This window comes from Mus caroli, unplaced genomic scaffold (genome assembly GCF_978045245.1).
Source record: "Mus caroli unplaced genomic scaffold, Mus_caroli_1 scaffold_14, whole genome shotgun sequence".
NCBI classification, from domain to species: domain Eukaryota; kingdom Metazoa; phylum Chordata; class Mammalia; order Rodentia; family Muridae; genus Mus; species Mus caroli.
The window spans coordinates 75,038,299-75,065,976 of NW_028227269.1; the positions used below are offsets into that span (position 1 = coordinate 75,038,299).

The 27,678-nt window shown below is 49.8% G+C and overlaps 1 protein-coding gene across 13 annotated transcripts in view; it reads left to right on the forward strand.

The window, feature by feature from the left end:
- Window positions 1-764: 764 nt before the first annotated feature.
- Plekhg3 (pleckstrin homology and RhoGEF domain containing G3) overlaps window positions 765-27,678 on the forward strand; it is a 44,676-nt gene continuing 17,762 nt past the window's right edge. For 5 of the 13 annotated variants that reach the window (XM_085830482.1, XM_085830484.1, XM_085830485.1 and 2 more), the window contains exons 1-2: window positions 13,857-14,193; window positions 27,108-27,497. In XM_085830482.1, coding sequence (XP_085686608.1) covers window positions 14,170-14,193; window positions 27,108-27,497 — 414 coding nt within the window. In that variant the 5' untranslated portion in view covers window positions 13,857-14,169. Of the gene's footprint in view, window positions 1,014-13,852; window positions 14,194-14,231; window positions 14,878-27,107; window positions 27,498-27,678 lie in introns of those variants that run through there. The other 8 variants (XM_029484838.2, XM_029484837.2, XM_029484839.2 and 5 more) reach the window with 6 other exon arrangements.

Sequence of the window (27,678 nt, forward strand, 5' to 3'; positions counted from 1 at the left end):
AACTGGTTTGTATTATATGTGCTTGTGCTAAACACTTCTCATCCCCCAATTTTCCCATCCCCTAATTTCCCAGTTCATGCCTTTTGTTGATCGCACTCAAAATGGGGTCCACTGACATTCAGGTTCCTCAATCCTGCTTTTCTTACTAACAGTCCCGCTGAGCGCCCCGCCCCGCCCCGCCCCGCCCCAAGTTATGCGCTTCTTATCTCTTTCTCCTCAGAAGGAAAGATTTTACAACAGTAAAGAGCCACCGAGACCTAGTTTCGGCGAGGAATTAGAGACGTGCCTTTCTGACTCAGCGGTCGTGGTGACCTGCTCCAGAAGGACCAGGACGTCCTTGCCATCTAAACCTGTGCTTCTCCTGGGAAAGTCCAGGTGGCTGGGCTCCGAGTCCTCTCTGGTCGGAACCTGGTCTGGAGGTTTTCGTTGCCCTCTCGGCGTGAGATCAGGGCGGTGGCACTAGAGTAACCCCACCACGTGCGTCTTGGGATCCCAGAGTTCCAGGTGGCAAGGGGAGGCGGCCAGCGGGACCCACATGGCGGGCCACGCGCGTTAATCATTAGCCACGGCGGCCGCTGTCTACAGCGGGAGCCACAGCTCGCTCGCACCGCCGCGAAGGTTTCCCCCCCCTCGGCCCCCCAGAGCAGCCAATTGCTGGATCGCAGCCGCGAGCACAGTCTCCACCCACTGGAAACATTCCTGGTCCGCCCCTCCCTGGCTCCCTCCCTCTCCCTCTCTCCCTCCCTCCCTCCCACCCTCCCGCCGCAGCCTGGACTCCGGCCGCAGCTTCCTGCCCGGTGCTGGGTAACCGTGCGCATTTCGGGGGTCCCCTGGAGTCTGGTGCTCGCAGCGAGCAGAGGCTGGGACCGCGGGGCGGCCAGCCGTGGGCGGGAGCGGCCGGCGGCCTCTGCCGCTTCCGAGAGCGACTTTCAAACTCGAGCCCGCTTCGCGGCGCCACCTGGGCAGCTCCGCGCGCCTGGCGCGTCGCGAGCTGGCGGGGCGGCCACCGCTTGGTGAGTGTCCCCAGGTTTGCCCTTCTCTCTTTGCCCATGCTCGATTGACTGAGTGGCAGCGCTCTGCGGAGACCCCAGGCTAGCCTTCTGTGGGATGAGGACCTGGCCCAGGGCTGCTTCGGACACACTCGGAGGAGGTTGGGTCGCGGGAAGGTCGTAAGGGGAGTCACTTTTTGTCCCCACCCCGGAAACCAAAGCAGCATAGGCTTTGCAGAGTTTAAAATCCGGGCAGCTCTCGACATTCCCGCCACCCCTTCCTTGTGTGCCCTGACGCCCGTGGCCTGAGACTGTGGGCCCTTCTAGAAGGACTCGCCTCTGGTCCCGCCAGCCTAGGAGTGCGCAGGCACTCAGTCTGTTCTGGGTTGGTGCCACACCGTGCTTCTGGGAATCTCAGCTGCATGTCCAGGAGGATTATTAGAGTGGGTGTCAGAAGCCAAGTGTCCAAGAGCTGCAAACCTAGAGCCCCTTGATGCTGCCCCTAACAGCCTCTCCTTCCCTCCCTTCAACTGGTTTGGTTATTCGCACCCTTCTCCCAGACCTTCAATTTGGGAAGCTTCAAGCTTCAGTCGTTCAAGATGCTCCTTTGGTGTTAACGATTTATTCTGTGGCCACTTTTGAAAACAAAGGGGAAAAAAAAAAAAAACCCGGAACAAGCCGCTTGATGGTTGGAGGGTGGAGAAAGAGGCACTGCGAGGTGGTGCTAAAAGTTGGGTTAGAGTATCCTCTAGAGTCGCTAAACTCTTGGTAGATTAAGGGCTGTTAAGGTTGTTAACCCCCCCCACCCCCCAGCAACCGATCAGCATTTGAGCACCTTACAGAGAACCCTAGTCTTAGGGTTCCCAGTCTTCCAAGCTGTGCTTGTTCAAGAGTGAATTCCAGTCACAATGAACCCTTCAGAAATAATTAGTGTGGAGTATAATGACAGCCTGAGAGGGAGAGGCGAAGATGTTCCCTGCTGTGCCTGGCCTTCCCGAGAGTTCCTTTCCAGTCCCTCTGCTAAACTGGAATCTTGCTCCATAGATGCTCAGCATAAAACCTAGGGACTAAATACCAGAAAGCCAACTGTGGCGCTGCTGTTATTTCTTATGGTTCTGGGCTCACTGGATGGCTCACAGACCCCATCTCTCATGTAGACAGACTACTAGCATGCCTGCTTGCCTCTGCTGGCCGCACTCTCTGGACTTTCCCACTGGTGCTGGAAATCAGGGATGAAGCAGGCCACTTTCACCCCTCCACTTAGTCTGGGCTGATAAGGGTGGTAGTCTGTTTTAGAGTGGCCTTGGGACTTTTCTATTGACTTTTATCAGAGGTGGCCCAGCTAGGAGAGTGTTGGAAGACCACTGGGCTGAGAGTCCAACAGGATTTTTTGCTAGAGGTTTAATGCTGGCTGTATTGCGTCACATCAGAGACTGATCCTGTCTGAGGCTTTTTTTTCTTACATGATTGGCCTGAAGCCAGATCTCACCCTCTCCTCAACTCACTTATCTTTTCTGACTCAGTTTCCATATAGAGTAGTCTTTTTGCTTTATAGGGGATGTGGTAATGATAAAGGGGAGGAGGGTGTAGGAGAAGTAGTCCATAAACTCCTATCAAAAAAAAAAAAAAGCTGTGTTGTGGCTGCAAGGGGCCCTTACATGTTTGCTGGATATACCCCATGTGTGTGACACAGGAGATGGTAGACACCAGGAGCCAATTGTGGCAGTTTACTCTCCAGCTTGTAATATCATAGTCCCAGAGTAAATATTGACTTTACCAAACCCGCTGCTATCTCAGGGTCACCGTGTTTATGCTAGAACAGGCCAAAGGCCACGGCCTGAGGGATGGCCAGACCCGGAGGGAAGGGAGGAAGGTGCCGGTCCCAGATGTAGGGCTTGCTATTCCCACCCCACTCACCACCCTGTACAGGCTCTGGTCCTGAGACTGGAGGTTGCCACAAGCCGTGACTTGCCCTGGAGGGTTAACTGTGAAGCTGCTCTCTGTGGTGTTGTGGGTGGAGAGGACCATGGTGATGGGAGGTGTTGTCTTTGCAGCTGCACTGAGGGCTGACTTCAGTCCAGCCATCCCGGGCTGTTCTCCGGCTCAGGCCACTGCTCTGTCCCGCCTCTCTGGCCAGCTGCATGTCCACAGGCCTTTGTTAAAGTACAGAAGCCCTCCCTACTCATTGCCCTCCTTCCCCAGTTTCTAGAAGCCCTCAGGACAGGACTTGGCATTACTACAGACTGTAGGAAAGCTCTTCTGGAGTCCCCAGGGTCCGACAGACCTGGTAGGCTCATCCCGAGGCCTCCAATACTCCCGGGTACATACTGTCTCTGTTGTCATCTTTCCCTCCTCCTTCCTACATCCATGCATCTTAGATCTATTTTATTTATTCATCCATTTTTATCTAGCATCGTCTATGTATGAATACTGGGCACCAGGGAACACGGCAGTGACTGAAATATAGTTTTGTTTTGTTTTGTTTTGTTTTGTTTTTAGCAATTGTTGACCTGGTGGAGTGGAATTCTACTGGGGGAAGTGGACGGAAAACAAGACAGGTCATTGAAAGCGAGTTTAAAGTTATCAGGAAGGCATGCCAGGGAAGGTCAATATGAATGGTTGAGGACGGGAGGAGGTGACAGCTGTCCCCTAAGGAAGGGACTTTGGAGTTGATCATGAGATATTTTCTTTGAGCTCTGGATCCCTTGAAACCCAGGTCAGCATCCTGATGTGATATTTAGGAACAGGATTTGGAGTTGCACAGACCTAGGTTTAAATCTCGACTTGATAACTTCCTAGCCCTGCAGCCATTTGTTGACTAAACTCCTTTATGTCTGTTTCTCACCTGGAAAGTGGAGCTAGTCATCCGGGCCTACCGCATGTGGCTTTGTGAGAGTGAACAAAGAGATAGCGCATCTACAGCACTTAGCAAGCCCCACAGAGCCGTGCGCCACAGTGAATTCTTTCTCCAGAGGTGGCAGGGGATATATCCTGCCAAGTGCTAGCCAGGACTCTGGGTGAGAGGCCTTTTTGAAGTATTGGGAAGGAGCAGGGAATTCAAAAGGAGGGCCACTAGAAGGCTTCTGTCTGTCTGGTAGTGAGTGAGCCTCTCCATGCTACCCTGGATTCTAGCTGGTTGAGGATGCAGGACTCCCAGATGTGTGCTGGCCACTGTCCCTCAGATAGACAGGGTGACCTAGGGCAGCCCTGGCCTGCCTGGCTTTGGAATTCCCCTGCTTCCAGTCAGTTGGTGAATCACACCTCTGTGTCTAGCCTCTTTGCTTGGCCTCACCGTCCTGAAGGCTGTCCACCCCTCTTCACCTTCATCCTCTGAGTGCATTTGGTTTACTAAGTGTGGGGGGGTGGGGAACATATTGAGATTAAAGACTGAGGGATTGAGGGGAGAGGGGCACACAGTGAGCGAGCTGATCAGGGAGAGTTGGATAGAGGTTCCGAGGTACACTGCAAAGACTTTTAATAAAGGCTCATCCACCAGGGACCAGAATGAATTAAAAATGTGGAGGTGAACTTGTGGGAGTCCTACCACGCTCCCACACCCCCAGGATCAAACTATCAGGTTTGGTGGTTACGACTGAAGCCGTTTTGTTGGTGCAGAAATTAGTAGGGTCTTGCTGTGTTGTCTAGGCCGTCTTCTCTCTCCTGGGCTTTACAAATCTCTACTCAAAATTGCAACTGGCTGGATTTTGGACAGTTATAGGAACTCTTGAGAGCTCAGGGTCTGGCACACCCAAGTCCAGAGTGTCTCCGCCCAACCCCTGTGATGGGTCTGTCTCCTCCCGTCTCTGCTGGAACCACCAGCCTCCTCCTCCGGAACAGTTTAATCTAAAATGCTGTTGTCAAAGTTTGTGGTCAGCGGTTTCCTGGGGGCCCTCCTGTGCAGGAAGTGAAAAATGTGCAGTGGAGGCCAGGCCTAGGGAAGTGGTCATCAGGCAGAGCACTCCCACAAGGCCTCTACAGGCTCATACATGCACAGGCAGGGCAGCCAGGCCCGCTCTGTGATGAAGGGACTTTTGGAGACTGTCAGTTGGTATATAGCCGGATAGAATCAAGCCTCAAAACCAAAACAAAACAAAAAAACCCCACAACAACAACAAAAAACAGCCGGGCGGCACGCCTTTCATCCCAGCACTTGGAAGGCAGAGGCAGGCAGATTCCTGAGTTCGAGGCTAGCCTGGTCTACAGAGTGAGTTCCAGGACAGCCAGGGCGATACAGAGAAACCCTGTCTCGAAAAACCAAAAACAAAACAAAACAAAAATCAGGCCTCAGAGGAAGTTAGGAAGAGGGCCCTGTTGTAACCTTGAACTTGGTTGTGACGTTGGTATTCAGAGGTCAGGAGGAAGAAAACAGGGCCCTTGATCAGCAAGAGGTTTGCCTAGAGTTGCTAGCTGCTCTTCTGATGTCAGCCATCTGGGGACCAGGATGTCTTGTTAACTGGACCTGAGATACATTGGCTTCTTTTCCATCCTTTGAAACAGGGTCTGGCCGGACAGAGAGCTATGCTTTTTTCCCCCCAGACCATTTTCACCTCACACTTGACGCGATCTACTTGCCTTTGCCTCCCAAGTGCTGAGAACTGTGCCACCATGTTTGGCTCTGTTGGCTTCGTTTCGTTTAGAGGCTCTCTGAGGGCAGGCATGGGGCTTTGCTCAATCTTGTTCTCATTCAGAACTGGGGATAGTACAAAGTGTGATCTGCAGGGCATGATGGGCTGGTGCAGAGGCTCCACCGGGAGGAATCCCAGCTTGGTGGGCTCACCCGCCCTGGGGCTGGGAAGAGTGCACATGTAGAGTCTACACCGAGTGGGCTCTTGCCATCTGAGAAAACGAAAGGATACCAATATCTGGATGGTGCGTTTGGCTGGCATTTGGAGAGGATGCTTTTCTTTAATGTCAGGGATTAGGAAGACTCCTATTCCGTGTGCTGAACAGCCTCAAGAACTGAACATAGACTGAGCAAGGCTCAAGAAGGTGCCAGGTACATGTAGTCCTTTTAGAGACATAGCGAGAGTCCTAGGAATTTCTCTAATTATTGCTAGAGTCCGAGTTGAGATGGGAGAGAGGAATGTAAGATTTTTTTTTTAAAGCCATTTTCTTTTGTGTATTTGATGTGTGTGCGCGCACATATACATGTGTATGTGTGTGTTTTCAGAGAACACCTTACTTCTACCACGTAGGACCCAGGAGTTGACGTCATCAGGTGTGGTGGCAAGTACCTTTACTCACAGATCCAACTATCTGATAAATATATATATATGTGTGTGTGTGTGTGTGTGTGTGTGTGTGTGTATTGGTTTTACTCTTGAACCCAAGAGGATATCCTGTGGTATCTTTGTGGATGAACTGGCTCTAGGACCTTGTAAAAATTCACATGTTTTAAAATTGATTTTGTTGCTTTTATCCCAGACTAACACGAGACCTCTACATATGACTGAGGAGAACCTTGAGCCTCAGGTCCTTCTCCACTTCCTAGTGCGTTGATTGTAGGCGTTCACCGCCGTGGCTGGTTTATGCATTGCTGGGGATGGACCGCTTGGTTTCATGTATGCCAAGCAAGCATTCTACTGGCTGAGTTACAACTCTGGCTCTCCTTGCTTTTTTTTATTTTTATTTATTTATTTATTTTTGAGATGGAATGTTTCTATGTAGTCAGGCTGGCTTATTTTGTTTTTAAAGGCTAATATATATATATATAATATGTATATTATTTATTTAGTTTTGTTTTATGTACATTGGTAATTTGACTACATGTATGTCTGTGTGAGGATGTCGGATCCCCTGGAACAGGAGTTAAAGACAGTTGAAAGCTGCCATGTGGGTGCTAGGAATTGAACCCAGGTCCTCTGGTAGAACGGCCAGTGCTCTTCCAGAGGATCCAGGTTCAATTCCCAGCACCCACATGGCAGTTTACAGCTGTCTAACTCCAGTTCTAAGGGATCTGATACCCTTACAGCAAAAAATAGCTGGAGAGATGGTTCAGTGGTTAAGAGCACTGGCTGTTCTTCCAGAGGACCAAGGTTTGAGTTTTACTTGGTGGCTCACAACTGTACACCCTCTTCTGGCTTCCACAGGCACTACACACACGCGATGCACAGAGACACATGCAGGCAGAACATCCATACACATAGGACAAAAAAAAAGCTATTTTTTTTTTTTTTTTTGGTTTTTCGAGACAGGTTTCTCTGTGTAGCCCTGGCTGTCCTGGCACTCACTTTGTAGACCAGGCTGGCCTCGAACTCATAAATCCACCTGCCTCTGCCTCCCGAGTGCTGGGATTAAAGGCGTGTGCCACCACGCCCGGCTAAAAAAAGCTATTTTTAAAAGCTATGAGCTTTTACTTTTTTATTTTTTAAAGATTTATTATATATAAGTATACTGTAGCTGTCTTTAGACACACCAGAAGAGGGCGTCAGATCTCATTACAGATGGTTGTGAGCCACCATGTTGTTGCTGGGATTTGAACTCAGGACCTTCTGAAGAGCGGTCAGTATTCTTAACCGCTGAGCCATCTCTCCAGCCTGAGCTTTTACTCTTAAGGCTATGGGGAGACACACACTCTCTCTCTCTCTGCCTCTGTGTGTGTGTGTGTGTGTGTGTGTGTGTGTGTATGTGTGTGTACCACAGACTTGAGCAACAGATGACAAATCTTTATTGTAGAGAAAGAGGAACTAGTGTCCTTACAGTTTCTAAGTAGGTCATTGCTACATCCCCAGTGCCTGTTGTATGGTAGGTTACAATAAGTACTTGTCAAATAAGAGTCATGCTACTGTGTGATAAACCTTAGGAGTGGAGTTTTTGTTTGTATTTATTTCTATGGTCTCCAGTCTGGTCTTGAACTCAAAATCTTCTCGCCATAGCCACCAAGTGCTGGGATTACAGATGTGAGCCACCGTGTCTGGTTTATAAATGATCTATTCTTGTCTTCTAATGCAAATGATCAGGATATAAGATTCTACTTTGTACCTGCACAGGTGAGGCCGTGATGCAGGCAGCCTAGTATTCTTGTACCTTGCAAAATGTAAGGGACCCGGGAGTCCCTGGGGTCCATATTCCCAGGCCCACTGCAGAGTTTATCACCGTGCAAATGGGGCCAAGAGAGGACATTAGGGTGTGCTTTTATAGATTTGAATATACGTCCCATGATATCCTATGACACCACTCTCAGCTGCTTGGCAGCCTCCCTAATTTGCCCATCACCAAGAAGGGCATATAGCCAGGGGTTGAGATACCTATGAAATATATTCACAGCAGGCCCTGTCTCTCTTCCACCCAGCCTGTTTAACATCCCCGTATAACCTGTGTCTTAGGGCTGAGCCCATTGCAGATGGGTAGCGGTAAGTGAGGAAGCCGGAATAGAAAGGGAGAACCATCGTGGGGCGGTAGGTTGGCAAGGAAAACAGGCTGAAACAGAAACACCCGGAAAAGCCAGTCCTAGCGGAAGGACCCGGGGTCATTTGTTTGCAGGGAATGGCTTGACACACCTTCCTTCCACCTGGATCGGTGGAGGGACGATGGATGCCTGGCCAGCAGCCGTGATCCTGACTCATGAAGAAAAAGCTAAATTATGCTCCCTTAACTGGGTTTAGGGAAAGCAAGGAAGTGGAAAAAACATAATTTTAAAAATTCCCGGTCTGATTGACTGTAATCGTAAGCGATGTTGATCATCGACTAATGAGCTCACAGATCTCCCCAAGCTCTTTCAAGGTCTGGTAAATTGCCCAGTGTCTCTGTGCTGACACTTAGAAAAGATAATGTTTGAATTTCCCTTACCCTTTAAAAAAAATGGGGTGGGGGTGGGGGTTAGGACTGGAAATGAGCCCAGGGTCTTCTGCCTCTGGGAAAGCTCCCCACCTCAGCCACACTCTTACTCGGGTCTTGAACTTCCTAATGACTCCTGAGCATGCGCTCTCGGCCCTCTCACTGTGGAATCGCAAGTGTGGACTGTGCTCTGTGGTGTCGTGGTGGGGCACCGCTGGAGCCCAGGTTTGGGTTACAGTAGAAGTGGGATGGCTCCTCACTTAGTTCAGTTCTGTGAACATTGATTGCCAGGTATCCTGGAGGTTGCCTATCTCTCAGAACAAGAGTGCTTCCCGTGCATCTGTTTCACCGCTAGCATTTTCGGAGGCCAGAAAATGACGGGGAGAAATTGCCATCTCAACACCCCACAGGAATTCGCCTCTTTGTTTAACTTCTGGGCTCTGCCGCAGATGCTGAACTGTGTGGTCTTGGTGTCTGGTGATCCAGAATGCTAAGTTTCCGGGCTTGTCTCTTATAGAAGTAAAATGTTCTGATTTCCCCTGCACCCAGCCACCATGATATTTTCATTTTAAACTTACCTGGAGTGTACTTTCTGGTTGCTGGATTTTGGCCCTGGCACTGCATGAAAGAGCTCACTCTGGGTCACAGTCATGGTCGCAACATGCTTCAGGGACCGTGTATGTACCCATGGCTAACCTTGTAAGATGGAGATGATTTAATTTTTTTTTTTTCCAGAACACTAGCCAATTCCCCCCCTCCCACCCCCCATTGCTTATTGAGTGGTCTATACTCCCCTACTGGCTTGTCTTTAATGTTTTCCTTTTCTTATTATTTTGTTTCATTGAGATATATTTTATATATAAATTAAAAGTCACCCACGCACAGTGTATCATTCATTGGTTTATATTTACAGTTGCAGAGTTGTGTAACCATGTGTAACTAATTTTATAACATTTTTTATTACCCACCCCTCAAGAAAAGCCTGTTCCTGCCGGGCGGTGGTGGCGCACGCCTTTAATCCCAGCACTTGGGAGGCAGAGGCAGGTGGATTTTTGAGTTCGAGGCCAGCCTGGTCTACAAAGTGAGTTCCAGGACAGCCAGAGCTATACAGAGAAACCCTGTCTCGAAAAACCAAAAAAAAAAAAAAAAAAGAAAAGCCTGTTCCTATTAGCAGCCAGTTCCCATTTCCCCAGCCCCCAGCTCTAGGTAGGCACTGAAGTACTTCCTGTCTCCCTAGGGTTACCTATTTTGGACATATACAAATAGATTTTTATACTTTTACTATCTGTCTTTCTGATTGACTTCCTTTCTGCACTTAACCTCTGGTTTCCGGTTCACCAGTGTCTCCTAAGATGTTCCATGTTGTAGAAAGCAATTCATTTTTTTATTGCCAAATAATTTGGCATTGTGTGGATATATTACATTTTGCTCATTTGTCTACCAGCTGATGGGCATGTCTGTTTGAGCTGTTTAGTGTTATGAGTAATGCTGTTGGGCGGGGCCATAGCTCAGTGGTAAAATACTTGTTTAGATGCACAGGGTCCTGGGTTTGAACCCCCAGCATTACCAGTAAGTAAATACATTTTAAAAGTAGATATGGCCGGGCATGGTGGCGCATGCCTTTAATCCCAGCACTCAGGAGGCAGAGGCAGGCGGATTTCTGAGTTCAAGGTCAGCCTGGTCTACAGAGTGAGTTCCAGGACAGCCAGGGCGATACAGAGAAGCCCTGTCTCGAAAAACAAAAACAAAAAACAAAAAAGTGGATATGGCTGCTGTGAACATTAGATTATGTAATGTGTAAACTTCTTGGTGTGGATATATGTTAATGATTTACTCAAGACTAGGATTGTTGGGTCACATGGTAATCCTGTGTTTAGTTAAAAGAAATCTTTGTGTATAAATGTGTGTATCTGTGTGTGTGTAGGTATATGTTTGTGTGCGTGTGTACATGCATGTTCATGTGGGCAAGCATGTGGAGGTCAGGACAATCTTGGATGTGAGTCCCTATCTTTGACCTTGCTTGAGAAAGAGTACCTTAGTCACTGCTGTGCACTCTGAGCTAGCTGACCTGGGAGTTCCTAAAGATTCACCTGCCTCTGCTTCCCAGTGACCTGACTCCACCAATACATCTTTTTTTGTTTGTTTGTTTGTTTGTTTGTTTTTTCGAGCCAGGGCTTTTCTGTATCGCCCTGGCTGTCCTGGAACTCTGTAGACCAGGCTGGCCTGGAACTCAGAAATCCGCCTGCCTCTGCCTCCCAAGTGCTGGGATTAAAGGCGTGCGCCACCACGTTCGGTTTGGCTTTACCAATAAATCTTATATGACGATACTCACACTGACTATAAATGTGCAGCTTTATTTCTGTGCTCTCAGCTCTGTGCTCTCGGCTATATGCTCTTATGGGAGCCAGAAGAGTTCGGTCCTGATGGTCCTGATGTCAGTGCTTTCGAGGGGGGAGGGACAAGGAGAGCCAAATCTGCAGATGGGAGTTGCCATTTTTAACAGTGCTAAGTGCTCAGTATGGATAGACCACGAATGACTATCTGCTTGTTTGACGATCCTTAATTTCTTTCAACAGTATTTTAGTTTCTTGTGGCTTTTTTCTTTTATATTTTTATTATTTATTTATTTTTGAAACAGGGTCTCTCCACATAGCTCTGGCTGTCCTGGAACTTACTGTGTGGATCAGGATGGCACTGAACTCACAGAAATTCATCTATACCTAGCCTTTCTTGCTTGCCTTAAAAAAAAATATTTATGGGGCTGGAAAGTTGGTTTAGGAGTTAAGAGCTCTCTGGCTGCTCTTCCAGAGGTCCTGAGTTAAATTCCCACACCTACATGGTCGCTCACATTCTTTATGACTGTAATCCTGTGGAATCCAATGCCCTCTTCTGGTGTGCAGACATGTAGATACAACACTGTACAATAAAGTAATACATTAAGAAATGTGAAAAAGCTATGTATGTGTGGATGGATGGATGGATGGATTGGGGTGTCTGAGGTCAGAGGACAACCTGCAGTTCACTCCTTCCACTGTAGAGTGCAGAGGACTGAACTCAGATGCTCAGTGGGTACTGCAGCAAGTGATTTACCTGCTGAGCCATCTCATTACTCCGGGTTGTCTTCTTAATTACGTTTTTAGATTTTTCATTGTTATTATTATTGTATAGGAACGGGTCTCATTATTTTTTAAAGATTTAGTATGTGTGTGTGTGTGTGTGTCTGTCTGTCTGTCTGTCTGTCTGTCTTGGGGGGTGGGTATGCCTATGCTGTGGCCTGCATGTGGAGGTCTGAAGATTACCACCAGGAGTTGGTTCTTCTGGAACTATGTGGGTCCCAGGTCAACAGGTTTGGGAGAAAAATACGTGAGCCATCTTGCTAGCCTCTTGCAAGTTTTGCATTGAGCTTTTTCTCTTCGTGGGATGTAGAGAGACAGGCTTCAAAGCAAGTCTCTGGGGCTTCAAAGCAAGCCATTGTGCAAATCTGTGCTTCCTTGCGATGGGTAGGTTTGGGCTTGCCGTGAGTGGAAGTGGATGGTTGAGGTGGGGTAGAGGAGCAGCTTGCCTGTTTGGCTGCTTTTTACTGTGTATGTCATCTGGACACCTCATCCTGCTCTCTTCTACCTAACAACTCTCCCTTCCCCACCACACCATTTTTCCTCTTTTCTTCTTCTGCATGGCACTTAGTGCCATCCTGCAGTATACTGTTTATTTACTGGTGTGGCTGTCTTCCCTGCTGTCACCTAAGTTCAGTAAGAAGAAGCACAGTCTTGTATTCATGCTGCTGGTCGCTGTGTCCCCAGCATTTAGCCTATAATTTATACTGAGATCAAACATGAGTGAAGCCTCTGCCTTTCCTGGGTAGTGAGCATGGGGAGGGGGGGCGATGGGGACAGGGACTGGCTCCTGGGGTCTCACATGTGCCAGGCGAGCAGTAAACTCCTGGGAAGTTAGGCCAGCTTTGGTTCTGTGGTATCAGCTACAGCCAGGCAGTGGACAGGTCAGCTGCACCTCAACCCCCCATTCCCAAGCCTACACCAGTGTCTCTGCCAGGAGGACACCTCTTTCCTCAAACACAGTCACCCACAATGTACCATCTGTGTTCACATCACCTACACACTCATTTACATCAGCCTTCTTCTGGCAAGTCCTCACACAGCTGTCAGCACAACTGACAGGACCTGGAGGACACTAAGGGCACAAACGTCTTGGACTTGCTGTCCGAGTTTGTAAGTGGGGTACATTGTCGGGACACTCTCAGAAGCAGTACGAGATTCTTGTGCCTCACTGAGTGCTGTGTGCAGACTACTACCCCACTTCCCTGGAGTGTGTGGGCAGAAGAACACCGCTGTGTGTTTGCCTCTTCTGCTGGTCTCACAAGTGGTTTCTTACTGGACGCATCTATGGGTGAGTTATAGGTTCCCAGATGACTCCGTTTGGGCCTCTTTCTGAGGTTGTCACACTGTGTGGGAACTTTTCCCCGGCAAAATGTTAACTTTTAAAAAGAGCAACAAAAAAAGGAGGTATTCCATGAGGGACTGTGGATTCCTCTCTGGCTCCATCTAGTCTCTTGGGTCCTGTGTGTGAGGAGGGGGAGGCGTGCTGTTTCTTGTGAATGGCTTGCTCTGGAATCCTGGATTCCAGCAAACCCTGCCTTCCACCTCCCTAGCCGCATGGCCTCCAGTCGGAGTCAGGGGTGGGAGTGTGGGGGGGTGTTGTGAAATTACATAGCGAATGTGTCACAGCGGTGCCTGGGACACCCTCGTAAAATGTGGCCTGCAATTTTAGTTTGCTATCTGGGAACAGCTTGTGCCTCAGTGTTCCTGACCAGAAAAGCAGGGATAATTCTGCTGTCCACCTGTGTCCCACCTTCCAACTTGCAGCCTCGAGGACCGAAGGGTTAATAGCCTCAGGCTTTGAGGGCCTGAGTGGGGGAGGTGCCCCACAAATGGAGTATTGTTGTGTTGTTGACTGATCTGGCTTTGTTTGAGTCTTCAGTGTTTGACTTCCTGCACTTAGTACCCCATGTGCTTAATCTCTGGAGATATCTGTGGTCTTCTTCTGCAAGGTGCTTACCTCCTGGGGCTGGGGCTGGGGCCTGGGTCCTCCCCCCATTGGGAGCCTGCTAAGTTTTGCCGGGAAGATACGTTTTCATGGTTAAGGCCCCCCAGCAATCAGGAATGAGAGAAATGCAGCAAGTATGACCCACACGCAGAACTGGTTCTGAATAGGACGTTTATTGAAGAGGTTTCAGCAGGAGGCAGCGGGCGCTTTAATTCCCGAGGTTGTTGGTGGCAGTTCGTTGCTTGCCCAGCCCGAGCCTGTTAACTGCTGGGCTGCCGAACTCCGGAGAGAATGCCGCTCCCCAGTCTCTGGCCACCTTCCCAGGACTGTTCTCTGTGTTGGGATGGGAGCCCTTTTGAGGAAAGCGGTAGGTAGCCTCTGAGACCCGGCCAAGGGTGGCTGAGTGGGGTGCAGCTGGGACTCTGTGAACTCTGGGACTCTAAACCTCGCCTGGCAACCTCTGGGGAACGTGAGCAGCCACAGGCTTGTGGCACAGGGCTTTCCAGTCTCCCCTGGAGGTTCAGAAATGGAGGACCACACCTGGTTCATTGTAGAAAAGTGACTTCTATTTACCTTGCCTGGATGCTTCCAGTAGGTTTGGCCATGTGACTGGCAGACAGCCCTGTGGCTTTTGGAGTGCTTTGCTTGGGGACTTCAGAGGTCTTCTCTCAACATTCACGGATGGGTGGCTAGAGAAGGTCCTGTGTCCCCATACCCCGCATACATACATGCATAATGGGAAAACAGTGTCCTTTTCCCAGAATCCATAGCGGGTGGTGGTAGTGGTTGTTCTAGATGAAATCAAGTGGCACCATTGGCAGGGGAGGTAACAAGTGGGTCCTGGATACCCTAATGGGTGTCAGGCCGGGTGGAGCCAGCACCTACCATCTGTGTAGCTCTAGGAGGCAGGTGCAGGGAGCCGGGGGCAGATCCTTGCTCGGACTTCACTACTTCTTTCTCTTGTGTGTCAAGGCCTCCCTCTTCATGGAGTGGACTGCCACCGGAGCTGCCGTGCCCTGTGTACTCTGTAGCCTCTGGGGTTTGGTAACAGGTGAGGGAACTGTCGAAATTCTGGTCTTTGTGTGCTCCTCGCTGAGGGAGAAGTTTCCTCTCTGCTGGAAACTGGTTGGATGAGTTTCCTTTAGGCCTGTCTGGCTGAGGCCTCTTAGCCAGGGTGTGAGGGACTGGGGGATGGGAGCAGGTGTTGTGGGTGGAGTGGCTTTCAGAGCTGCGGCAGGCACAGCAGGGTGAGGCGCTGGATTTGAAGATCTGCCTGACTGTGAGGATTTAACACTTGTGTGCAAATCCCTAAGGTCTGCCTTGGAAAAGCCACTCCCCTAGCTTCTGGGCTAGGATCATATGGTCCTGGTGGAAGCCCCGGCAGAAGTAGGGGTGGATTGTGGAGAAGCCACGGAGGAGGAAGTTGGTGTTTTAACTACATCAGTCCAGGAGGGAGCTTCTCTTGTACGTTTGTTTCTGTACCTGGAGGCTCATGCTTAGAATTAGGAAGGAGCCAAGAATGAGGAGATACCGTGCTGGCAGCCTCACCCCCCACTCTGACAAGTGTGGGAAAGAAAGGTAAAAGATGGGGTAGGGGGTGTCCCTTTGATGTTAAGATTCATATGGACCCTTCCCCCGCCCAGATGAGAGCTATAAGTCCCTATTCCTAGAGGGAGACTCCCCTCCAGCTAAGACTGGAACCTCAGTGGTCCCTGTTGGATAATAGCCTCAGGTCAGGAGGAATTGCATTAAGCTGTTTGGGTGATAGCTCTTACAGTCCCTTTCAACCCTACCTCTACCCCATTCTAGAAAGGTCACATACAGCCCAAACTGGACACACACTCCCTATGTAGCTAAGAATAGTTTTGAACCTCCAGTCTTTTGTTTCCACCTCTGGTTTTACGTAGTACTAGGTATCAAACTCAATCTTTCCTTCAGGCAAGCACTTTAGCAACTGGGCAACATCCCAGCTCTTCCTGCTTTTCTGAAACACCTAATTTACACATTGCTTCGAGTCACCTTGATTTTTGGGTCTCCCATCTTCCCTCTGCGAGTGAAGATCTCGGGGTAGATCTTACTCCTTTCTGTCGAGTGATCTCTGGGGTGCTTCCCCCGAAGCCCCACCTCACGCCCTAGATATCAGCTGTGGAATGTCTGCAGGTCCTGGGTCTCTACCTTCCTTTCAAACACCTCTTGGCCCCGTGGGCACCTGAGCTGCAGTCTGATTTCTCAAGTGGTGCCTTTTGAGGGCATATTCTCCCATCTCATCACCTGGGGCCTGTTTCCACCTGTCTCTGTTGCTTGATCCTCCAGACCTGCCCTGGTTGTCCTTTCTCACAAAGCATATCAGGTGCTCCCAGGCCCTGCTTCCCAGGCCTTGCTGCTCCAGCTGGTCTGGATGCTGTCCCTTTAAAGGGAATCCAGCTTTGCTGACCCCCTTTGGATCTCTTCTTAGCCTGGCTTTCTCCTCATTAGTGACTCAATCAAAATATCACCTCCTTTTACAAAGCTTGCAGGTCCCGGGCATACTTGCTCTTCTGTTAGCCTCTTTTGTTAATTCATTATTGACTTAAGTGCCCGTACTCAGGGCATTGTTACATAGATAATCTGCCTACAAGCCCTTTTCCTTCTAGAGTTCAAGTTCCTCAAAAACAGAGACTGTGTGTCACCAATTCTAGTGTCCCCAGGGCTTAGCATCAGGCTCAGAAGCGGCACATAACTAAGCTGGAGGCCTTCCGGAGCTCTCGGGCATCTCATGACTCACTCTCTGGATGTTTGAGTCCTGTTTTCACAGGATAAGGTCTTGAACGCCAGACCTGAAACATGCTAGCAAGCCCTCCCCCTCCCCCGGCCACATCCCCCAGCCCGTGCTACCCCTTAACCCCGCTGTGTGATTGCTACACTTGTTTCTCCTCATAGAAGAAGCTCTTGTGAGTCCGGCCTGTGTGTGATTCATTGTTGTGGCTCCCACATGGCTGCCACAGTGTCTTTGTGCAAAAAGTAGGCACTGAATAAACGCTTGAGTGAGTGAATTCCCAAGCTCCAAGCTTAGGGATGGCAGCTAGTGTTATCTCCAAGTGAGCTTAGGCATGGAGGCGAGTCCAGGAAGCAGAGATAGCCCCTCTTAGCCACTGTTCTGCTGGGAAGAGGCACCATAGCCAAGGCAGTGGTGGGAAGCTGTGAGTTTGGGGGCTTGCTTATGTCTTCAGAGGGTGAGTCTAGGACCTTATGGTGGGGAGCTTGGCAGTAAGCAAGCAGGGGTGGGCATGGGGCTGGCTGTAGCAGTAGCTGAGAGCTTATGTCTGATTAATAAGTTGGAGGCAGAGAGGGAAGGATAGAGAGATGGAGGGGGGAGAGGAGGGAGAGGAAGGCTGGGCCTGGTGTGAGTTTTGAACTCCCAGCCCACCCCCAGTGACAGACCTCTTCCAATAAGGCCACACCTCTTAATCCTTTCTAAGCAAATCCACTAATTGGGAATCAAGCATTCAGTTTATCTGAGCCTATGGGGTGAGTGGGTGGGGGGCATTCTCATCAAAACCACTACAGCAGGCTACAGTCCTGGTCTCTTGTATTCTTCTGCCTTTTTTCCTGTTTGATACGCCCTGTGATTTACGAGCACAGGGTCCCTCCTTGCTGCTATGACAGTCTGAAGCTGTTCTCCAAAACCCAAGGACCAGTGTGAAGGATGGAGTGTGTTGCTCACTTATTTGTGCTTTCGCTCCCACAGGGCTTTGACTGTCTTTTCCCTTGGGCTTGTGGCTCCCCACAGTTCTGCTGCCTCTGCCATTTTGCCCTATGGAAAGCTGAGGAATGTGTCCTGTCACGCGCTCTTGGTGGGGGCTCTGACTGACCTGGGCTTCTCTGGTGTGAGTTTCAGTTGAGCTGCCCTTATGAGATTGTGAGAGGGAGACCTTGGTCTGAACTGTGTCGGGACCCTAGAAGATGGATACACACTGGTTTAGTGGGAAGGGCTAGGACACTGCTGGTCCACCACGTTTGACTTGAGCCATTATTATTATTTATTGTATGCATGTGTGTGCACGTGTGTGCATCTGTGCATGTATGTGTGTGTGTGTGTGTTTTGTGTGGGTGTGTGAATGCTACATCATGAGATGGTCAGAGGACAGCTTGCTTGAGGAAGCTGGTTTTCTTCTTCATCTCGTTAGTTCCAGGGATGAGACCCATTGTCCTCTGGCTCGGTGGCAAAGCCTTTTTCTGCTGAGTTATGGTATGAGATATGGGTGGGTACAAACTTAGGTCTAAGTGAGAAGAATATTCCCGGGTGCTTGTGGAGCAAGGATTCTCTTCTCTGGCTCTTGGTCGTCTTTCTGTATGTTGATGCTCAGGTTACTGGCACCCTCCAGTCTTGGAGGCAGACAGGGTTATTGTGACCACTTATCCGATGGAGAGCTTGAAGCTTAAGGCCACATATAGTACCGTTGTGGGAAAGTGAAGATCTACCTGCTTCCAAGCCTGTGGTGTGAAGTAGTGCATCTTAACTTCTATTGCATGCCCACGTTGTCTCTTCTTTGCTGAGAGCTCTGCTGGCCCCAATAGATTCCCTCTGTGTTTCTCCCCTGCCTCTGAAGTGCTTTCAGTAACAAATGCTATAGCTGTGGTTCCTTTTCTCCTTTTGCAGCTAGCTCCCGATAGGCCTCAAAGCAAGGAGCTCTCCAAATGGGGGTGAGGCTAATAACATGGGGAGTTTTCAGGGCTGGGGCTTCCAGCCTTGACCTTGAACTTTGCTAGTAAGTAGTAGTGGTTGTGAATGAGAGAAAGTGTGTCTCTGTGTGTATGTTTTTCTTTTTTTGTTTGTTTGTTTGTTTTTGTTTTTTCAAGACAGGGTTTCTCTGTGTAGCCCTGGCTGTCCTGGAACTCACTTTGTAGACCAGGCTGGCCTCGAACTTAAAAATCCGCCTCCCAAGTGCTGGGATTAAAGGCGTGCGCTGCCACCGCTGCCCGGCTGTGTGTGTTTGTTTAAGTACTAGAGATTGAACCCAGGACCTAGGGTAAATACCACTTAGCTATATCCCCAGCACCCTTCACCGCCCCCCACCCCCACCCCTTTAAACCAAGAGATGAGGGGCTAAAGAGAGAGCTCAGAAGTTAAAAGCACTGACTTGGCTTCAGTTCCCAGCACCCACATGGCAGTTCCCAGCCATCTGTAACCCTAGTTCCAGACGATCCAATGCCATCTTCTGGACTCTGTGGGCACCAGGTACACAAGTGAGGCACAGATATATATGAAGCAAAGCACCCGTACACATAAAATCAATACCAAAACAACAACAAAAAAAGATATTTTAAATCTATAGAGGAAAGGCCCCTTCCGTAGGTTTGCAGTTCCCCCAGCACAGCCTTCAGGAACCTTTATTGCTTCCAAGGTCTTGGCTGCTTCCTCTTCTGGTACTCTGTGTCTTTCTCTGCTTGGTGACAAGATTTGCCAGAAGCCAGATAGACTTAGCCCAGCTGTGAGCAGTAGTCCCCCTCCTCTGTCCATGTGAAACTTCTTGCTAGGCTGCTTTCTTTGGAATACGTATAGGGAGACCTTATCGCAGCAGTCCCATGTCTAGACTTGGCTGCTTGCCCTCTCCTCCAGTCTTTTATGACTGATCACTGAGTCTGTGGCATGGCAGGGCTGCCTCTGTGGGGCCAAGTATGACGAGATTGCTGGGGTGAATGATCAGTCACCGATGCTGGGGACGTCTGGGCTCATGAGACTCTCTGGCAGTGACTAATGTGAGTACTTGTAGGAGGAACTAGCTTAGGTCATGATCTCAACAACTGTTTAGCCTTCTCCTGCCTATGGGAGGTCGTGAGAGGTGTTCTAGAACTGTAGGTCTTCCTGTGGGTGTTTATTGAGCACCTAAGGGTGCCTTGCCCTGTTCAGACCCAGCCTGTTGGGTTTCTACAGACTTAGGTCCGAAGAAACATTTACTTATATCCACCTCATGAACCAGTGTGTCTTTATGTGTATAAGTGTTTTGCCTGAATATATGTATGAGGTCTCCACAAGGATGCTGGGAACTGAACCTGGTTCCGCAAATGCTCTTAACCACTGAGCTAGCTCTTCACTTCCCTCGTCCCCCAGTCTTCAAGGTGTGTGTGTGTAACTTTATTCTGGTCTCATGGGGCTATGTGTTCCCTTTTCTTTCTCTTTATAGCTTTCAGAGGCTGCTGTGTACCCTTTGACTTTGTGATCTTCCTCTGTGGTCAAAGGTAACATCTCCCAATCCGACTCGCCTTCCTCATCCTGTAGACTTCTGACTCAGGCTTCTGCTTGGTGTCTTTTATGATATCTTGGGCTGACTCAGATAATCCAAGATAATTTCCACTTCTCAATACTCTTTTATTTCCGTGGTTTTCAACATGTGGGTCACGACCCTTTCTGGGTCAAACAACTGTTTCCTGGGTCACACGTTAGATATCCTGCATATCAGATATGCACTATTCATAACAGTAGCAAAATTATAGTTATGAGGTAACAATGAAAATAATTTTATGGTTGGGGGCTACCACACCACGAGGACCTGTTTAAAGGAGCGCACCGTTAGGAAGACTGAGAACCACCGCTTTATTTGATCGGGATTGGGATGTGAATGTCTTTGGTGGTGGTGGGGGACCTATTTGGCTAGCAATAGAGTATATATATATATATATATATATATATATACATCGGGAGGGTTTATGAATGGCTGAAGCAGAGTAGATTCTGAAAGTGGCGATTGGGCTAGTGTAGAGGGAGGGGGAGGGGATGGGGGGCTTTCAAGTGTGAGAGCAAGCATGATGAAGCTAGGCCTCCCTTGTGAGAGGAAGGAACAGTAGGAAGTAGGGTTGTGTCCTCCCACTGAAGCAAGGTGCCAGGGGCTTCCCTTCTCCTCGAAGGGCAAGCTGAGTGTTTTGGACGTTAGTCCGTAGGCCTGGTCTTCCTCTGGGGTTCAGGTGTCCTATCCTCTAGGCAGCTGTGGTCTTGCTGTCTTCCAGCCAGCCAAGGGCTCCTGCTGTTCCTGGGTGGTGGGAAAATGGATTCTTCAGAGAAAATGAGTCCCAGCCAGCTGGGCTGGGCTTGGGTGGCCCTGAAACCCCGGTCACACTGTTCACACAACCTCTCCAGAACACATTGCTCACATTGAACACAAGCACTCCCCAGGGATCGTCTCGGGGCGCAGGGCCCTTGAATCTCTAGGAGGCGTGGAATGGGCCTGTGACACACATTGGGGATAGTGACAGCCACAACCCCGGAGAGGCCTCCCCCCATCCCCCAGAACCTCAGAAGGGAATGTGTAGCTTTAAGAACACATTGGCAAGAGTGGGGCTTCTGGGAACACTTAGGAAGTAAGTATGATCTGTGTGTGGGGTGGGGGTGTGCCGACTTGTGGCGAGAGCACAGCCCAGTGGTTTGTGGATCTCGCTTGAGATCTCTAAAGAAGTTCACATTGCTCCTCCACCTGTTTCAGTGGAAAAGTTGTAGCTGTTCTCTAATGTTTCCTTCTGCTACCCTCTCTAGGGAGGTTCTGAAAGTAGAGTCAGGGATTGCTCTGGGGAAGGTCAAAGGTCCTTTGGCTGCTCTGATCTCCAGAGGTTGGGCTGGGAGGCCAAGAAGGCCAGTGGATGGAGGCTGGAATGTCTCTGAGGAAGGACTGCTGCTGGTGAAGGGGCTGGATGAATTCTTTCCCCACAGGGACCCATGGGATCCCCTCCCACCACCCCCACCCCTCACTCCTTTTCTTGGTGCTGCTGAGGTAGGTGTGGCACGTGGGGCTTCCTGGGTAGGGTGAAGGGTAGTAGGTGGAAGATTGATTGGAACCCGAATTTTTACTGGTAGTCTCCAACCTCCCCTTCTGCTAGACTTGGGGTTCGCCAAGTCTACAATTCCTCTAACTCTCCTGCCTTCTCCTGAGAAGGGACAGTTAGAGGAAGTGTAGACAATTCTCGGGGGTCTCCCCAGGATCAGCAACAAGTTCCAGAAGGCTCCAGTGGGTTCTTCTGTGGGAGGATCTTTTGTGAAGGGAAGAGTGTCTGAATGACAAGAGGCCCGAGGACAGTACAGAGCCTCTGTGCATTTGGGGGTATCCCCCTTTTGGGTCAAATTGAGGGCACGCTATTGAGACATAGTTGGAAGAGAAAGGTGCAGGCTTGGCTCCAGTCTACTACTAGGAATCCCAGGGGCCTGTTGCAGCCTGCCTGTCTCCCTGCCTGGGGAGACTCAGGGAAGGTCCTTGTGGGTGGAGCCATACACTTTAGATGGGTGTGGGTGGAGGAAGGCAGTAGATAATATTTCAATTTAGATATAGAAGGTGAGGAGGGAGGGGAAGGAAGGAAAGAAGGAGAGAAGGAAGGATGGGTGGGTTTCTCTTCCTTGGATTCTTTGGGGGAATGTCTCAAAGAGGGTTTTGTAGGGTAGGACTTGAGATTCAGTTCTCCAGAAGGCTGGCTTATGGATTGATAACTTGCTGGTTGCCCAGTGCTGAAAGATGAGCGCCATCTCTGCAGGAGATAGCTGGGGACTTGACTGTGGTGGGATAGGTGGGCTTGAGTCGTGGCTACTGCTGTGGCTGCTTCTCCTTCTCCTCTTTCCCCAGTGGACCTTGTCTTAAAAGACTTAAAAGTTTGAGCCTGGCAGTGGTGGCTCACGCCTTTAATCCCAGCACTTGAGAAGCAGAGGAGGCAGAGAGAGGGGGAAATTTCAGAGTTCAAGGCCAGCTCTGGTCTACAGAGCAAGTTCCAGGATAGCCAGGGCTAAACAGGGAAACACTGTCTCAAAAAAACAAAAAAACCAGCCGGGTGGTTGGCGCACGCCTTTAATCCCAGCACTCGGGAGGCAGAGGCGGGTGGATTTCTGAGTTCGAGGCCAGCCTGGTCTACAGAGTGAGTTCCAGGACAGCCAGGGCTATACAGAGAAACCCTGTCTCGAAAAACCAAACCAAACAAACGAAAAACAAAACAACAACAAAACAAACAAGCAAACAAATTAAAGTTTGAGGGACCAGATTCTGGTTCTGGTTTAGGGTGAATCTTTGACAGTGGGTGCTGTTCATCAGAAGAAAGGACAGGTCGCTCTGCCCTAGGGAGAATTTGGGGAGGATTTGGCTTAGGGGTCTACACTGTCCACCTGGCAGTGACTCAGGGCAGCCTCTTGAGTAGGATATGTCTTCCGTCAGCACCCTGTGGCTAGCCTAACTGGTCACTCTTGAGTCTTGCTCCTGCATGTTCACGGCCACTCGGGCTCTTTGGATCCTTCCTTCTGGCCTCTTTCTCCAGGAGGGAGGCCCTTGTGATCACAGGTAAGACCCCAGATCACTGCAAGTCTGTGTGTGTCATCGGACCCTGGGGATCCTCTGCTCACTGCTTCCCCTATGGCCCATGATCCCAGAGTCTGTACTGTCTATTTTGTTCCAGTGCTAGGGTAAGTCTTCAGAGACTGGCCACATGGGACAGCTCCAGAAGTAGCCTTCTCAGTCCTTTGGATGGTCATGTAGGTCTCAGGCTTTCAAGTTAACGTGTGTCCTTGTAGCTTATCCTAATTCAAAGCAGTGGCACCCAAGGGACCGTGACTAATGCTTTGCTGGTATGAGGTCCTTTAGTGTGGTAGCGGCTGTGAGAGTGTGGGTCATGGAGTCCCAAGTGTGGCACAGTTCCATACTCAGTACATCTGGACAAGGACACTCACAATAGCATCCACTGCAAGGCATTGCCAGGGATAGGTGAGACCACCCTGCAGCCCTCAGACCGTTGAGCCAGTGTGTGTTCTGTTTTGTTTGGGTTCCAGGGGATGCAGGTAGGTAGGTTCCCTGCTTTCAACAGGACTGCTGGATTTGCATTCAGAAAGCTGTATGTAATTAAAGAGTGATTCTCAGAAGGTACCTTTCAGAGACTAACCCCTCTGATTGTGTGTGTGTGTGTGTGTGTGTGTGAGAGAGAGAGAGAGAGAGAGAGAGAGAGAGGGGTGGGGGCAGGCTGTGGTGACTCTCTGTAAGGCTAATGACCTGGCTGGCTGTGAAATTCATTTGGGAATTGGGTCTTTTCCATTTAGCCTCCCCTCAGGAGCTGACCTGACCCAGGGGCTAATCTGAGAAAGGTCTCAAGAGAACTCCAGGGTTGCTGCTTCTGGTCCCAGAGAGGATGCTCGTGAGAGAACATCTAAATTTCTTTGCCTGGTTGTTTTCTAGCTGGGTCTGACCTGGGTGGAGATCAAGGGCAATGTAGCATTTGAGCCCCTGGCTCTGTAGTGAGCTAGCTAACATAAAGGCTCTTGGAGGCGGGGAGGGCTGGAGGGAGCAACAGAGCAGAGAGCAGCAGAGCAGACTTCTCCGGAGTGTTCCCCCTAAGATGAGCTCCTGTGCTCTAGGCAGAAGCATACACTAGCACCAACACCAGAGTTGCCACTGGGCTCTCACCTGTCACGTGATAGGCTTAGCTAGAGTATCTCACAGGGCTCTGTATAATCCCTTAGCTGAGACACAGTGACCAAGTACTGACCCTTCTAATGGTTTGAGTTATTGTTGGACCACAAGTGGGTCTGAGCATGCTTAGCTTTTAGCTTAATAAAGCAACACTCTGGGGATGTGGCTCCCTTGGTAAAATCCTTGCCGAGCATTTAGGAAACCCTGGGGATGAGCCCCAGCACTCCATAAATTAGGCGGGGTGGCATGTGCCTGTAATCCCAGGAACCAGGAGGTGTGGGTAGAAGGATCAGAAGTTCAGGGTCATCTTTGGGAGCTAGTTGGAGGCCAGCCTTAAACATTGAAGACCCTATCACAAAAAGAAGGGGGAAAAATCTAGTTAAAACCCAGCAATGTGTTAACCATTACGAGTCACCAGACAGTCCTAATGACCCCTGATCATGTAACTGGTAGCCCAGGGCAGAGAATCTCAAGCTAATCTCAGTTCCACGTCGTGTGAGAGTAGAAGAGGAGACCGGAGGCAATCAGTACACAGCAGAGGCCTCCAGGGTCACTGCTTCTGATCCCAGAGAGCATGCTCGAGAGAGAACTTCTAGCCTGAGACTGGAAGGTTGAATGCAACATGGAGTAGGTACGGAGAGTGAATGCCAGGTAGAGAGGCAACGTTTGCAAAAATCGGAGTCCGAAGACCCTGGTTTGTAGGTGAGAGTAGAGAGAGACACAGGAAAATGGATGGAAGTGACAACTGTTTATAGATGGGTCTCTGGTATAGCTTGCCTGTGCGCCAGGCCTATTGATGAATTGACCCTTTCACAGGGGTTGCACATCAAATAACCTGAATACCAGGTATTTATATTACAATTATATTATGAAAGAGAAAAGCTACCTGGTCTGGTAGCTTCTGCATCTCAGGTTGGAGTTACGAACACTTGGGAGAGTAGAGGTGAGAAAAGTGCCTAAAGTTCTTCCTCTCCCCCCTCCCCCCTCCCCCCATGCGCCCCCCCCCCCCCTTCTCCAGGGAAAACAACTGAGAGAACATTCTGGCAGCTTTGGTCCCATGGGTAGACGTGAGGTGTTCTCTCTCTCTCTCTGGGCTGTGAGCAGTAGTGCCATCTGCTCAGGGACTAAAGTCCACCTGTGGCTGTGTTTGTCTCACCTGGGTGCAGCTTCCTGCCTGCTGAGCCGTTCTGCCCGGCTGTGCTAAGAGGAGACTCAGCTGTGGCTCAGCGCAGGGGAATTTCCTGCCGCCCTGGCTGAGTCAAGGGCCTGCCTACAGCAGGTACCTGGGAGCGGGGCAAGGAGGAATGCTGGCTCAGTTTTCGTCATCTTCGCCCTTCCCTCTGAGTAGAGAGAAAGTTTCAGGTACAGGCGGAGACACTGGGTGCCCTGAGATTTTCAGTCCTTCTGAGAGTATTACTTGCTGGTTGTAGGAAATTAGGAGCCGGACGTGGTGGCACACGCCTTTAATCCCAGTACTTGGGGAGGCAGAGAGAGGCAAGCGGATTTCTAAGTTTGAGGCCAGCCTGGTCTACAAAGTGAGTTCCAGGACAGCCAGGGCTATACGGAGAAACCCTGTCTCGAAAAACCAAAATAAATAAATAAATAAATAAATAAATAAATTAGGAGCCTGGGTTGGTGAGCCGGCTCAGTGGGTAGAGGTGTCTAGCCCGGTAATGACTTAAAATTAATGGCAGGAGGAGAGAACCATATATGTACATATACTACATATGTGTATATATGGTATATACATACGTACACATATACACACAAACATAAACACATAAATACATTTTTTTTTTTTAAAAAGAACCAACCTTTGGCCTACCCTGTGCAGAGATGCTTAGCATGGGCCCAGAGGGGCAGGCACGTAGGCTACACATTGTGATAACCACCATTATCATCATGTACTGATGGTTTGTGGAATATTCACTCTGCCATGTACTGTGCTCAGAGGCAGGCAGTGGGGTTGCACTACCTTTGAGGACATAGCTCTGGGGTACGCTCTATTTTACGGGTAAAACCCAAGAGGCTGAGCACTTTGCCTAAGTGGCTGACTTGTCTAGTTTTCTTCCTTTTTAAAAAAATAATAGTTTTTTGATAGTGTCTCATGAGGCCCAGGCTAGCCTGGAACTCACTGTATGGCTGAGGATAGCCTTGACCTTCTGATGGTCTTGCCTCTACTTCCCAAGTGCTGGGATCACAGGTACGTGGCACCATGCCTGGTTACAGCCTTGTGCGTGCCAGGCAAGCGCTTTACCGGCTGAGCTATAGTGGCAGCCCTTAGACCTGGGTTTTGAGTTCTTCAGAAGGCATCCTAGACTATTATGTTAGCTTAGGTAGCCTCTCTACTACCTTGAGCAACCTTATCAGACAGTGTTCATAGTCTGAGGGAACGGTCTTCCCTGGAGTTTAATTTTGTGTGTTTGTTTTTAATTTATTACACTTATTTATCCCGGAGGTGGCTGCACATGCTTTGGCACACATGGGAAAGTCAGAGGACAGCTTGCAGGACTCAGTTCTCTCTTTTTACCATGTGGGTCTCAGAGACACAGCTCAGGTTCGCAGGCGTGGTGGCAAGAGCCTTTACCTGCTGGGCATCTCCGTGGCCTTGTTTTTAAAATTGTGGTAAGACTTGCAAAAGTGAAAATTGATCGTCTTAACCATTTGTGAATGTAGTTCAGTGACATCGAGTACTTTTGTGTCATTACCACATACATGACGATCCATTCTGAAACCGTTTTCATCTTACACAGTGAACTTTGGACCCACTCATAGTGACTTCCCATTCCGCCCCCTCCCTGTCTCTGGCAATCTCCCTTCTGCTTTCTGATTCTGCAGGTACTAGAGCTTGACCCTCCATCTGTCTGTTTTGCTCCAGAATCTCCCCGAGGTGACAGCCCCAGGCAGCGATGCCAGGATGCCCGTCTCCACTGCCCTCCACCAAGATGGCAGCCAGGAGCGGCCACCGAGCCTAATGTCCACCACTTCTTCATCCGGCTCCTCTCGTGACAGCCACAGTGCCATGGAGGAGCCCACTGGCTCGGAGGCTTCAGCCCAGAATGGGACAGGCTCCCCTTGGGACCGGCATGTTCCCAACAGCAACAACAACTCCAGCGGCTGGCTGAACATGAAGGGACCTCTCTCCCCATTCAACGGCCGTGCAGGAACAAGTCCTGCCTACCACAAGCTCAGCTATCTGGGCCGGGTGGTGAGAGAGATCGTGGAAACAGAGCGCATGTATGTGCAGGACCTGCGGAGCATTGTGGAGGTGAGTGCTGAGTCTGGGAGGGGCTGGCTAGCTAAGAGGCCTTAGGATGCTGGCCTCCAGTGGCCCATCTCCAGTGGTACAACCTGTTTTTATACATTTGTTTCTCATAAGGCCATGAGGAAGCTTTGGGGACCTGCTGGTGGGGACTCTTGGCTTCTCACACTTCCTTATGACACCAAGC